At 43.4% G+C, this 15,277-nt stretch overlaps 1 protein-coding gene across 1 annotated transcript in view; it reads right to left on the minus strand.

Moving 5' to 3' along the window:
• cadps2 (Ca++-dependent secretion activator 2) overlaps window positions 1–15,277 on the minus strand; it is a 135,532-nt gene that overhangs the window by 27,495 nt on the left and 92,760 nt on the right. Inside the window, 7 exon segments of the mRNA XM_068724123.1 lie at window positions 1,692–1,706; window positions 4,254–4,401; window positions 4,867–5,022; window positions 7,489–7,518; window positions 9,068–9,187; window positions 10,193–10,334; window positions 14,873–15,029. Of these exon segments, the coding sequence (XP_068580224.1) occupies window positions 1,692–1,706; window positions 4,254–4,401; window positions 4,867–5,022; window positions 7,489–7,518; window positions 9,068–9,187; window positions 10,193–10,334; window positions 14,873–15,029 (768 nt within the window).

The following is a 15,277-nucleotide window of genomic DNA, read 5'->3' on the forward strand; positions in this document are numbered from 1 at the left end:
CCGCAGAGAAAGACATCTGCTGAATTCAAACATCACAGTGAACCTCGTGACTTTTAAAATCAATCAACACAGTCGCTAAAAGGAAATGTTGCCGTTGAAGGTTTCTGCAAAACAAGTAGACGTTGGGGGGTCTGAAAACAAAGGTTAGAGTTTGGGCTGGGTCTTAACTATTACCTCACATCATTTCTAATGTTTCAAGGAGCGACGGCCTTTAAGAAATAACCAAAATCATATCAAACTCCAACGTCCCCTAATCTGTAGTTTTTGAATGCATGCAGCTGATCTGTTGTGAGTAGTTTATAAGACGTCATTGGTACGGTGTGGTGTTGCTTTGTAAGTTTGTGTGTGGATCTAATGTCAAGTAGACCAGTGAACGATAGAGATGATAGAGGGATAGAGATGATAGAGGGATAGAGATGATAGAGGGGATAGAGATGATAGAGGGGATAGAGATGATAGAGGGATAGAGATGATAGAGATGATAGAGGGATAGAGATGATAGAGGGGATAGAGATGATAGAGATGATAGAGGGGATAGAGATGATAGAGGGGATAGAGATGATAGAGGGATAGAGATGATAGAGGGGATAGAGATGATAGAGATGATAGAGGGGATAGAGATGATAGAGGGATAGAGATGATAGAGATGATAGAGGGATAGAGATGATAGAGGGGATAGAGATGATAGAGGGCTAGAGATGATAGAGGGGATAGAGGGGATAGAGATGATAGAGGGGATAGAGGGGATAGAGATGATAGAGATGATAGAGTGATAGAGGGGATAGAGATGATAGAGGGGATAGAGGGATAGAGGGGATAGAGGGGATAGAGATGATAGAGGGCTAGAGATGATAGAGGGGATAGAGATGATAGAGGGGATAGAGATGATAGAGGGGATAGAGGGATAGAGGGGATAGAGATGATAGAGGGGATAGAGATGATAGAGGGGCTAGAGATGATAGAGGGGATAGAGATGATAGAGGGGATAGAGGGATAGAGGGGATAGAGATGATAGAGGGGATAGAGATGATAGAGGGGATAGAGATGATAGAGGGGATATAGGGGATAGAGATGATAGAGGGGATAGAGATGATAGAGGGATAGAGATGATAGAGGGGATAGAGATGATAGAGATGATAGAGGGGATAGAGATGATAGAGATGATAGAGGGATAGAGATGATAGAGGGGATAGAGATGATAGAGGGCTAGAGATGATAGAGGGGATAGAGGGGATAGAGATGATAGAGGGGATAGAGGGGATAGAGATGATAGAGTGATAGAGGGGATAGAGATGATAGAGGGGATAGAGGGATAGAGGGGATAGAGGGGATAGAGATGATAGAGGGCTAGAGATGATAGAGAGGATAGAGATGATAGAGGGGATAGAGATGATAGAGGGGCTAGAGATGATAGAGGGGATAGAGATGATAGAGGGGATAGAGGGATAGAGGGGATAGAGATGATAGAGGGGATAGAGATGATAGAGGGGATAGAGATGATAAAGGGGATATAGGGGATAGAGATGATAGAGGGGATAGAGATGATAGAGGGATAGAGGGGATAGAGATGATAGAGGGGATAGAGATGATAGAGGGGATAGAGATGATAGAGGGATAGAGGGGATAGAGATGATAGAGGGGATAGAGATGATAGAGGGGATAGAGATGATAGAGATGATAGAGGGACTTACCCATTGTTGGTCAATCTGGGATTCAAACAATGACGTGGAGGACACATGGACATGAGGGACGGGGGAGGACACGAGACAAGGAGAAGAGTCAGTTTTCAGAACACATCGGTGACATTTAAAATGACATTTTCTGTACAATCACAAGAGTTTGCAACACATTGCTCCGTCTCTGTGAGTTTGAACGCATCTCTGATTGTCGGCAGTAAAAATCAAATGTTTAAAAATGAGCAGCAGGCAGACGAGTTGTAAAAGCTTTTCACTTAAACTCCTGACAACATTAATCATCAAGGTCATTCATACAGAGCCTCACAAGACGAACGAAACATTTCAGTGCAACAATGTGGACCGGAGGTTTTGTTGTGTTCGGAGACCCAGAAGGACTTTCGTGGAATCAGCTCGTCCCTCTCAGCTGAGCCGATCTATGAGTTGATGTCTCGATTCAAGATGTAATTGGAGAGCGACCAAACAGTTCTTTGAGGGCTGCTTCCTCTCCATCTCTTCTACAGCCTACAAACTGAAGTTTTCTGTCAACTTGTTCACATAACTTACAGGGAAGGCAAAAATGTTGCCAGACCGGTGGCTTCAGGCAAGCAGGAGGACTTTCCATTTTTGTTGTTTTTCTCCGTCATCTTCATCTCCAACAATAACCGTCGTCTCTGAAGTGCTTGAAGAATCGGCGAGCCTGCCTTTGACATCGAACGGTCCTAATCTTGATCCCCCCTCGCAAACGGACACCACGACAGCAAAACGAAGAACCACCTTCACTAAGTTGACGTTTTCCTGCGTCTACTGGCGGGTGAAGATGTTTCTTCATGATTCCTCCTATTGTACATTTATTTTTTATTCTATTCTATTTCTCATTTTCATTTTCACAGCCTGTTGTGTAAAACATGCCAGTAACAACCCTACAGCTGGTCTGTATGGGAGCCGTTTGTGTGCATGCAGCTGGTTTACAGAGTGTCCTTCTGCAGGTATTCAGCGATAAATGGACGGACTGCGTTGTCGAGCGGCGGTGGCTCGTTGGAAGCCGGAGACGATAAGGAGCTGAAGGTCAACAGAGCAGCGAGCTTAGCTCTCTGTCAAGACCGTCTGCGGCCAAAAGGGTTTCGTTTTCAACGCCAAGGCTGCCACCTCACACGGACGGGCTTCACGGCCGTCCATTTAGCAGCTCGAGTCGAGTGAACACAAACACACCTGAACCGCCCGTCTGCGCTGGATGTTTGGAGGGAAACGGTGGCGTTTCAGTGGCTGGTCTGACGGTTCAGCGTGAGGCTGGGAATAAAAGACGACTGAGGGGTTTTTAAGAAGCCGATATGCATTCAGTCAGCGAGGAACGAGTCTCTGATGGTGAGCTGTGAGATGCAAGCTGAAAAAAATACACTGTCTTAAGTGATTTAGTCTGATATTCAGCCAAGACTCATTTTATCTACAAACGACACTCTGCCAATGTTCTTGTTCCAGTTTATCCTCGTTTCAGATTATTTCTCAAAATGAGTTCTTGTGTTGAACTAGAACTAATAAAACCGAGATCAGGGCTCGGTCACACCAGCATTCATGATTAAAGGGATTAAAGGGATTCAATCGCAAAGGTGAAGTAAATCCAGAAGGACAATTTTGAGTTCAATCTTGGTGACTGAATTTACTCACTTGACCAACTAAACAATCCTCAGCACCAAGCCTTTCCCTCAAAGCACCAATCAGAGATGAGCAGATCTGCTCCCGTAGTTACGGCTGGTTAGTGCCTGCATGAAGTTTGTCATCGGCAATGGGTTGGCATGCCAGACTCGGTGGCTTGTCACAAATCAGTTGACAAACCACGGACATGTTGACTCCTCAACGCAGGAAAAGCACAGGTGTAATTGAGGACATCAAAACAACTTTTAAATAAAAATTTGGTTAACGTTGTGAAACGCTTGGTTAGGTTTAGGCAGCAACGCTACTTGGTTAAGGTTCAAGAAAAGATTGTGATTTGATGCTTAAATAATAATTTGTCAACATAACGTGACAATACAACGTGGAGTAACAACGTGGAGTAACAATGTAACGTGACATTGTAAAGTAACACAATGTGACGACGCCCAAGAAGATGCGATTTGAAGAAGTGACGACGTAACGTGACTTAACATTTTTACGTAAAAAAACTTAACTACCGTGAACAAATAACCGCCCTTATCTGTCTTTTTTACGTAACTTTATGTGACAATGTTAGGTAACAAGCATTAAGTCAGTGGCGACAGATTGTAGTTTGATGTAGTTAAATAATAAGGTGACAATGTAACGCCACAACACAAAGTAACAACAACGGAACGGAACAACAACGGAACAACAACGTGATGTAAAAATGTAACGTAACAACTGAACTAAGGTAAAGGAATAACACCCGCCCTTATCTGACTTTTTTACACATCTTTACGTGACGTTAGGTAACAAGCATTAAGTCAACATCAATGTCTGTATGTGATGACTGACAGCAGTGATCCTTTTTCCACTTGGGGTTAAATCCTTCAGCTAAAAGTCCAACGTGAACATAAGGGGAGAAAGGTCACATGACCGTAAGCTTACCTCCTGACCGGTGTCCAGCACACAGAGTTTGGAGCACTGCTTCTTGGCGTCCATCAGAACGTTGAACATGGTGCAGACCGACAGCGCCACCCTGAAGTCCGTTGACTTCGTCGCTTTTTGCATTTTGGAATCAAAGGCAGATTTTGTTCTGTGGGGCAAAACACAAAATATATATTTTTAATGGTTGTTGTTGAAATTTAACTTATTTTCTGTAAAACTGCGACACATATTTGTGAATGTTTTTGTTAAATTACAAAAAAGTAATTTTACATGTAATTTCTATGCATGTCAAAATACAATTCTAAAGAATTAGATAGACCTTCATGGAAAGCTTCACAAAAGCAGGTTAGTTTTCTGACCTTTCAGGTTTTCAGGTTAGAAATGATTATTATATTATTTGTACTTGAGCTTGCTGATGTCATAAACTCAGAAGAGAATTACCAGAGCGACAGTTGTGTGTATTTACTGGGTTGTATTCTATCTTCATAGTATAAAAAAAAGGGATTCACGTTGGCAGATATGTGGTACAATAAGAGAGAGAAAGAGAGAGAAGAATCCGGACTGATGTGAACCCAGAGGTCCTGATCCAGCAGTGGCGACCTCTCAGTCTGACCTCTTGACACAGGCCTCCATCATGTCGCTGGCCATCAGTTTGAGTCTCTGCTCCAGGTGTTTGGCGAACTCGGGCTCCGGCCAGTGGAGGTCCAGCACGAACATCTGCAGAGCATCCAGCTTCCAGAACAGGTCCTCCGAGGTGGCCGAGCCGTTACTGCGGGGAGCGACGGAGAGGGTTACCGACAGAACGTCACAAAGACGACGACGACGACAACAACAACGCAGAGTCGTCGTGTTTTCCACCAAACTCTTATTTTGCTAAGTTTGTAGAATTCTTTTGAAAGACGACCACACTTCTTGTGTTCCTGTGTGAGTGCTGCTCGTAACCAAACCATTCGACAGTATTTAAGGGTTGATTTTCCTCTTTCTTTTCAGGTGTAGTAGAGTGATGTAGATTTTAAACAGTGACTTACTTTAAATGCAATGCTGATTTGATTTTAACTACTTTTGCTACCTTTCCTAAAGTGTTATATAATGTGGTCTATGTTCAGCTTTACTTCCTCTTTTGGTTCCGTTGTAGTTTGAGCAGACTTGCTTTAAACAACATTTAGGTGTATATATTGAAATGTTTTTTACATTTCTGGAGCTACATTTCTATGTATTAACCTATGTAAAGCGTTAGTGAGCGGTATGGAGGGAGAGTCGAGATGTCTAAATCCTGTGATCTTTGGACGGGCCATTTTAGAAAACGCCATGTTGGTGAATTCAAGAACGATCCGACACCTGAGGCTTCACAGTTCGCTTTGTTGGAATTTTTGTACATCTTTATCTTACAACTAAGTTTCCTGGAAACTATATGTACTATTATTAAGAAAATGACAGACCCAAATTGATTTTAAAAAGAAGAAGAGAGGAAGAAAATAAATCTAAGAGGTGAGAATTAAAAGGCCGGTTGGAACCTCGCTGGTATTGCGTACAACCAGCGGTGACAGTAAATGCATTGAGGATCGTCAACAGGTTTTAGGTGGTTTCGACGCAGCGCTGTGAGACAGATGGACGTCTGCCCGCCTTCTCCCCTGCGAACAGGTTACACAGCAACACATGGCAACGCCTCGCCGCCGCCACCGACATCCAAGTGTACAGCGCCCCGGCTAGAATGACAGCCACAGGAGGATGGCGGATGGCGGGGGAGGGGAGAAGGGGGGGGGGAGGGGGTTAAACCAAGTACCACTCGCTCCCTCACTTTTCTCACTTCGCCTTTAAAAGACTGTTACCTTAACAAGTGGCGCACAGGAATAAACGCTTTGGGCTCGAGTCCGCGGTGCAATTAAACGCTCGGCGGCTATCCCCCTCATGTCTAATTAGTGGTGCTCTTCTGTGAGCGCGCTCAGCCCGGCTCCCCGGGGAACGGGACAATCCCACTCGCCCGTCTGTGCTCGCTAATGAAGTGCCAGCTTTTTTTTTCTTTTTTTTTTTCTTCTTCTTCATTGGATCGAGGAGGGCCAAGTGAAGTGAGGTAGAGGAACAGTGCGGTCTGCGTTGTGGGAAAGAGGCTGGGGGAGTCGGAACGAGGAGCCTTTTTAAGAAACCACCACCAGCCTCCTGGTCGAGCGTTGGTGGCCCCAACATGGCCGCCGACGCTGCCAGTTCTGCTGCAGACTCCAAAACAGACTGACAGACACGTTAAAGCTTATAGCAAGGAGCCTGAATTGTTATTTTATTTCTAATATAGATTGTTTTGGATTCAAACTGATCATTTAGTCCAATGGTAGGCAACCAACACGAGCAACAAGTGTAGAAAAGAACGTTTTGTAAATGTTGAAGTGCCCTCTCATCCGCGGACGGTTATTTACGGTAGTACGATGGATTCCCCGGCCCCCCCCCATCTGTGAAGACCCACCCTACTCTGCCTCTCATTGGCTAGTACTTGTTGACTTCTTCAAAGTTTATTGGTGGCAATTTGGTAGATTAATGACTTCAACTCAAACGAGGGTGAAGATGTTCTCCTGCATGATTACAAAGTCCTGAAATGGCCAAAAATGTTGCTATGTCTGTATTGATGGAAGGAAATTACAGATTGGAGATTTAAATTTGTGTTTGTCTTAATTAATCTTAATGTCGATACGGCACACTGATCAACAAGAACATCTTAAAAAAGCTGCAGATCCCCGATTTAGTCAAGAAAATGGTGTTAAATGTCCATCAAACGTCTCGTTTTGTCATTTACAACATTATAAAACACAGAAGAGCAGCAAATACTCACATTTGGGGAACTGGAACAGGAGAATGAGTGAAGATTAGAAATATTTTTGCTCAATAACTGACTTTGTTTGGTATAAATTATTAGATTTGTATGCGTTTCCTTCTGTCTTAAGGCTCGATCCCACCAGCGTTTGAAGTGGCACCATTTTGTGATGAACTCAGTTCTTTTCATAGACCTCGCTGTGATCAGGTGATTCACTTTGACTGTTGACCAACAGCTACTTTCTGTTTGTCAGTTATTACTTTGGGTTATTAAAAGCAGCCCTGATTGTGTTGTGTTGATAATAAACAGAAGGATGTGGGTAATGGAGTCTTGAGATGTTTGTGTGCGAGTCAAAGTTTTGTTTTGAGCCAGAGGGACATTTGGGAGGGCAAAAGGAGGAGGTGGGTTTTACTGAATAAACGTCTCTCCACTTACAAGATGTCAGGTAGATTTATCCCTTGCAAGCTGCAATAGAAAATCGAGGCGTCGTGTTATTATTACACTGATATTCTTCACATCGTCTCTGAGGCGACAATCGCATGCAGGCGGCGCCCCGCTGACAAAAAGAGCCACAGTGTCACAGAAACAATTTCAAAAACCAACGAGCCCGGCTCTCGAAGACGAGAATAATGCTCTCCGGCTCGCAGTCAGAGACTCAACGGCGTCACGCAGTTACTGTGGAAGGACTTATGAAGTCAAGCCTTAAAACTTGAGCGGGGCTTCATGCAAAAAGAAGAAAGGTTTCTCGACTCTTTGACAAACATGCGGGACAGACGGACAGAGACAGACAGTCCTGACTAGATGTCTTCACACATAACCTGACAAAACGTCTCGCTTTAATTCTGACTGTCAGGACTGCATGTTTACTCAGCCAATGAAAAAGCGTCTTCATGGTGTTTTTTGGTGTTCGTAAGTCTTTTTTTTATCCGAGCTCGCTGATGGGGGAATGTCAGTGTTGTCTGCTCAGGTTCAGCTATTGGATGGTTTTCCACGAGCTCTACGTAGATCAGATATCAAGGATGAATCCGATTTACTTTTGTTACGTTTCCAGTTCATGACAGAATACATCTAAAACAGTTTCTATTAGACTCCTGTAAACATTAGCATGTTTAGCTTCAGGATGAGCACTTTTGTCAGCATTCCATTTATGAAGCATAACAATACTGAATACAACTAAGAAAAAAATCAAACTGAAGGTATATACTGTAAATATACACTGTATATAAATATACAGAAATAAATAAATATATAGACATGTTCGTATGTTATAATGGTAGCCTATTGTAATCACATCATGTTACCATGCTAATGTTAGGAACATCACAACTGAACGTAACATCGTAATGCAACAACAGAACATAATGTAACATAATGTAAAAACGTAATGTAACAACGTAATGTAACAACGTAATGTAACAACGTAGTTTAACAATGTAACAACGTAATGTAACAACGTAATGTAACAACGTAATGTAACAACATAGTTTAACAATGTAACAACGTAATGTAACAACGTAATGTAACAACGTAATGTAACAACGTAATGCAACAGCTGAACTTAACAATGTAACATAACGTAATGTAACAACGGAACAGAACATCGGAACGAAACAGAGTAATTTACCAATGTAATAAAAAAGTAAAAAATTTAAACTAAAAACGTAACGTAACGCTACGTTAAGCGTAAAGTCAACGTTGACTTTCGCTTTCACACGGGACACGAATAGCAGTCTGCTAAATCCTGTGTTTGTTTGATCCGTGTCCTCAGTGGACTTCCTCTACGCTATAATCGTTATCATACAACATAACTTTCAGGGTTCAGAGCCGGAGAAGGTAACAGACCAGAAGCTCTACGCTAACGGAGGCAGCACAACAGCAACTCTATTGTCTTTGAGTTCAGGTCTACGTCTCTGTCATTGCTGGACACCATCTCGGATTAATCTCAGTTAAAAAATTCTCAGACTGTGTGAAGACCTCTAGTCCAGTTCTACCAGTCTACCCCCCCCATACATACGTGTTCTCACACAGCGGCCCCATCCAGGCGGGTGCTGAGAAGCTGGGCATCTGTGGCAGCGTGAGAGGGAGGCTGGGGACTTTGGGAAGAGGAACGCTCGCTAGATTGTTAGTTAACGACCTGCCGGGAAGGAGTCAGCGGAGAGGTCGATGGAGGGCGGGAAAGGAAAAATGTTAAAAGAACAAAAGAGAAGAAATAGAGTAACCACAGCGCACACACACACACACACACACACACACACACACACACACACAGACAGAAGGATAGTAACATATATTAGCAGCCACTTGTTCTGCCTGCAGTAATTGATCAACAGCAAACACTATTAAAAGACAGGAAAGTCATTGCTCTCTTCTATTCATTCTCTTTCCTTTCAGTTCAGGTGTGTTTGTACGAGTGCAGCTCTCAGTGCATTGTTCCTGACTGTGGCGTGTCCTTGCCGTCTGAGCTCTATATTCAGCTCTGTCCTGTGCAGCGTTTGGTTTCTTCCCTGACGTTTGTTTTCCGTTGCATTGGTGCAGCAGCCAGTGTGACGCCTCAACACACCATCGACTGAGGAGCGCAAACAAAAGGTACAACCGACAGGGAGAGATGGACGTGACCGAGCTCGAGAAGGCCAGCGGGGGATTGTATCAGATAAAGACGATTCAGAATAAACACTTCATGTATCACTTCAATAAACAACTCTGGCTCAAATGCCCATGGAGGTAAAATCTGTTGATTAATAATATTTCTTCATTGTTGTTATTGTACTTTAGCCTACAGAAATAGTAAACACGGTTGAGCTGTGAACAACATTGGATCACAGATTTGTTGCTGTGGTGATACGATAAGATCGGGAGTCTGCCAAAGAGGTGTTTTATTCTGAAAATTGACCGGGTGCTTAAACGACTTCCTGCCCGACCCGATCTGCTCTGTGCAACATCCAAAATAGACTCGGTGCATATTTTTAGCGGAGATCCGCTTCTGAAATATAAAAGTTGCGTCACAAACATTGGGCCACTAAGAGTTCTTAGATTCTTTTTGTTAATTGTTTTTATAATGATAACTGAATTTAATCCTCCCCGTTAAATCCATCTGTAGATTATTTTATTGGTATTCATATATAATCTGTTGGACTCTTACTTGACCGACTGCCAGGTCTCCTGCTCGAAGCCGCGGTGGATGGACTGGGCGATGGACGACTCCATCAGGTCGATGTAGCGCACCACCAAGGGGACGAACAGGTCCTGCAGGTGTTTGTGGAACGTCCCGTTGCACAGGTGAACTGTGACAGAGAAGACCAGGTGAGCCGATGTGATCCCAGTTAAATGGAAACAGACAGACCAGACTACATGGTTTCATTTGTCACAGTGAGTCAGCACCATCAAATATATGTAATGTTTTAACCAATAGGTGACGTTATGAGCAGAGCCTGAACATTACGAGTCTTTTTAAAAAGGTAGAAGTTGCACTGAAGCGTCGGACTGTGACGGCGCAGGTGTTGGTGATATTGAGCTCCTCGTAGGTTTTGAAAAAGACAGTGAAACAGACAGACGGATCCCCAGAGACGCTGAGAGTCCACCGCGAGTTGAGACAAAGACAGACAGCGTTGGGTGAGAAGCGAGCAGGCTGGTCTCTCAGGGCTTCATTAGTTTTAATTCCTCTCTCGCTCTGCTCCGTCATGATTAACACTAGCCTTTCTGCCCTCCGGAGAGGGAAAAAAAACAAAAAAAAACACAGCCTCCCTCGCAGAAACCACTCGCCATCACACGCCGACAATCAAGTGAGCATTTAAACAATCTACAGATCGACCGAGAGAGAACACACTTCACGGAGACGGCCTCCAAAGAGCCGGAGAGATTTACATCGAGTCGCCTGAGATCGGCGGCCATTACCGAGGTTTTGAATATAAGAAAAAAAAAAGACAATTAGAGGAGTCAAGGATTGTTCATAATTCATCAGTGCGAGGTTCAGAGAAGACAAACGGTAAATAAACTTCATTATCCTGCAAACCTTTGTGCGACTGAACTCAAATGAATCTCTCACTTCAGACCTCATTTGAGCAAACAGTCAAAACTATGATTTCTCCAGTTCTGTAACTCGGCTTCTGTCTGTCGCCTCATTACGCTTCAATTTAAGTCGACTAATGTTGTGACACTTTGGAATAATTACGGCATTAACGCAGAATGGTAATTAGAAAAAAAAAAAGGAAAAAAAAAAAGTATAAAAGATACGAGCCACAAAGAAGGAGATTTTGTGGGTTTTCTTCACATAATGAAGCGCTTGTGTGCGTTCCCAGCAGTGCCCTTGGGCTGTCTGTCTATCTGCCTGTTACTGTATTCGAGGTTCTTTGGCATCGGCCACGTTAAATAACGCCTCACATCTCGCCAAATCTCCGCCGGCACCGAGACAAAGCCTCAGAGCCGGCGGAGGAAACAATGGAGACGATTCCTTCTTCTTCTTCTTCTCCCCAACAGTCAAAGTCTGAACAGCGAGACTCTTCTGTTCATCCGTTGAAGGAGAAAACGACAACAACCTGAAATACAGCAACGCAATGTTTTTTTTCTAAATCTGAAGTTCCAAACATCTCTCTTTTTTATAGTTTGTTGTTCGCACCGTTGTAACCTTGAGGTGTAGAAAAGCACATTACGAACATAAGTGGGTGTGGATGTGTTCCAGGAAAATGCTTCATCATTCAGAAATCCACAAAATAAATGGAAAATGATTCTGGAGGTTTTATGTGGAAACGACAAAATCGTCACCTCAAAGTTAATCTTCCTTTTATTTTCAGCTCCCATCTTTTCTGATTCAGTTTCTCTTTGTACTGTAAAGCACTTTGGATCAACTCTGGTGTTTGTGCTCCATAAACAAAGTTTGATTGAATTATTAACTATAAAGGAAACAGGAGAGACGATCACGTGACAGATCCTGATGTACAGATCCTCAAATGACCAAAGAGAACAAAAGACCAAACCTCATTACACAGGTATACTGTTTAATACTCTATAGAACCTATGTCCTCCTGCAGTTTCTTAAACACGTGGTTAACGTTGAAAATTGAAGCGGAACAAAAAAAAAACGTACCAAAACTACGAAAAGTACGTCTGTCACAAAACTTAAGCTAGTTTAATGTTAAAATAAGTAAACTTTGACTTTTGGTTTCTCATGGGACGTCACGAGAATGCTGACCAAAGTAAAAGAGATTCACGAAAATACAGATAAACGTCAAAATTTGCTAAAAAAAATTCTGCTTAAAATGGCAGAAAAATGTACTGGAATCACTTTAACTTACATGTGTGTATTCCATCACAGACGGAGCACACATCCTTTTTCAGTGATCAGTTTTGAATCCTCCTCAGACCTCTGGAGCGCTCCGTAGATTCATCTCTTTCTCTATAAATGCATCCGGGTCTCAGCGTACAAAGAGCTACAGAAAACTGACCCGAGGCTTCGGTTCGTCGGCACCGAAGCCTCGGGTCTTCTTCCCGGACTGCAGCTGCTTTCATCGACAAACATGTCTGGACATCACACATTTCACTCTGTGAACTTCTGCTCATTCCCTAGTCAATATTTTTGCACATTTCCTGCAAAAAAACTGATTATTACGTATTTTATTGTGGATGCTTTTAGTCTATATTTATCGTTATGCACCAAAGCAAATACCTTGTATGTGCCGTTTGAAACAGCGAATGAATTCAATGAATTTAAAAAGGAAAACAAAGTTTGTTCACGTGCAGAAAATACACTCGGTTGCCCGTTTATTAGGAACACCGAGCTGAAGCTAACACAGTCCTGCCATAGATCACACCTTCATGAGTTATAATGTTTCATTTGAAACTAGAGGGACGTTGATTCGACTGCGTGATCATTGTAAAGGCTGCAGATTGTGATGCTGTTGAATTCTACTGCGGTGTTTCTGTTGTTCAGCCTATAGGTGAACAACAATCTAACCCCAACTGTGTTATTACAATAAACGCCGGTCAAAATTGAGTAGAAACTCTACTTTTAATATCACAGTTCTCCACAAATGATGTTCCACAAGTGAAGAGTTTCCTGTCCGCTGAGGTAGCGCGGGGGCCGAGCAGCGGGTCAGCTGACTCGTGTTAATTACGTCTCGGCCGGAACGTGCGAGGTGCCGTTAACCTCGTCTCTTAACGAGACTTGTTGTCTCTACCGTCACCCGCGTTAATTAGCGGATCACAAAGGTAATTCTTATTTCTGGAGTATTGTTATTGCTCTGCAGGTGAATCTTTGGAATAATTTGTTGTTGAAACAATCCAATTACCCCTGGTTCATTATTTTAAGTTACGCAGTTACATTTGAAGGTGTAAAGACTTCATTAAGAAAGAAAATATGAGGCGACTTTACTAAAGTATTATTCTCAGTGAAAGTGTGTTTGTGTGGTGGAAGGTGGAGGTTATAGAGGCGAAGGCAAGCGGCAACCTCAATGTCTGAAGAGTGAAGTCCAAGCTTCACGTGTTAACGCTGCATTCTCTCTAGTGTCCACCAGGGGGCGACTCCTCTGGTTGTATAGAAGTCTAGTCTAAAATGACTCTACTTCTCTCTTGATTTATTCCCTCAGTAAACATTGTAAACATGAGTTTATGGTCTCAATCTCTAGTTTACAGTCTTCTTCAATACAGCATGATGTTCATTTAGTACATTATGCTCCATTTAGAGTCAAACAGACCAGAAAGCAGGGGATGATTTATGGGCGGGGCGACACGCTGATTGATAGGTCGGTTCCACAGCGTTGTCGGGTCTCGGAGTTGTCCGTGTTTTCGTTTTCTTACTCTTTAAAAAGACGTAAACTTGAACTCGTTCACAGTTTTCAGTTCATGAAAGTTAACTGGAACATTTTGGTCGTTCTTCAGCGTTCAGTTGTACTTAACTCCACCCTCTAATGCAAGGCGACGGCGGCCAAGAACCAAGATGGCGACGGCCAAAATGGCGAACTCGAGGCTTCAAAACGGCAGTCCACAAACCAGTGGGTGACGTCACGGCGACTACGTCCACTTCTTATATACAGTCAATGTGAGATCAGTGTAAAACTAGAAAGGATTGTTTTGGATTCAGTTTGGATCTTTCACTTTCTGATTTTCCACCAGAGAGAAAACTGAAAGAATTTAATTTGGAGAGAATCTGAAGAGCTCTGCGTGAGTGTGTGTGTGTCTGTGTGTGTGTGTGTGTGTGTGTGTGTGCGCGGAGGACGATCTCACTGTTGCACACACTTGTTGGTTCAGAGCCCACAGAAACTGGCAGAGTGAAGCTGTGATTACAGGCAGCGGGAAATTATTCGCTGAACCGTTACTGACACTCGGTTGGCCGACGACTCACAATCATAATAAACCTTCTGCGGTGAACTCTGTCAGCTTCATTTCCGCTCCGCAAAAAGAAACAAGCGGGAGTTCGTTGCTCGTGCGAGAACGATTGTAACGAGGCATCAGAGAAGAACGAGGTCACAGACTGACGAAGATCACAATCTGCTCTGGTTCCTAATGTCACACTGAGCGAACTGGGTCTGACCAAGAGAGTTGACCCACAGCGGTGAAATATATCACAATTTAAAGCTTTGTTTTGGTTGATATTCTCCGATGGAAGTGTTCGTCGCACTGGATGTGTTCAAGGGCCGTCGCGACGATGAAAATCTGACATGAATGAAGGTTTTCACAGCTTCCGGCTGTGATGAACGGTGTAGTTTTGCCGATTGTTTAAAGAAAGCATGCTTTTCAATCCTGCCTGGCGGGTTTTGGGCATTCAGCTCAAAGCACAGCTGAGCCTGACAACATGTGGTCAACCTGGAGAGTCAAAGGTCAAACTCACGGTCCACCCGCAGGAAGTTGTTGAGGAGCTGGAATAGCGGGAAGCTGTCCCAGGAGTCGACGGGCTGGACCTGCAGAGCGCCGTCCATGTCGGCTCTGTACAGAGACAGAAAGGCCTCGGCGTGTTCCGCCATCAGCTCCGGCCACCACGAGAACGCCTGAGAGACACAGAGAGACAACGGAGGAGACAAGATGGTCAGACAGGTCGACAGGAAGCTCAGGGGCCGACTCTCAACCCGTTTACATGCAAAACCAACCACATGCTACATGCTAACCACCAACACTTTCCCCTAACCTTAATCAAGTGGTTATCACTGTTACCACAACAGTTCACAAAGCTCAGTCTTATTCCTAGCGTATTATTACTACTATTATTTATTATTACTATTACTCCTATTACTTCTAC

This window comes from Cebidichthys violaceus, unplaced genomic scaffold (genome assembly GCF_023349555.1).
Source record: "Cebidichthys violaceus isolate CVI_PGR_0920_01 unplaced genomic scaffold, fCebVio1.0.p SCAF_3, whole genome shotgun sequence".
NCBI classification, from domain to species: domain Eukaryota; kingdom Metazoa; phylum Chordata; class Actinopteri; order Perciformes; family Stichaeidae; genus Cebidichthys; species Cebidichthys violaceus.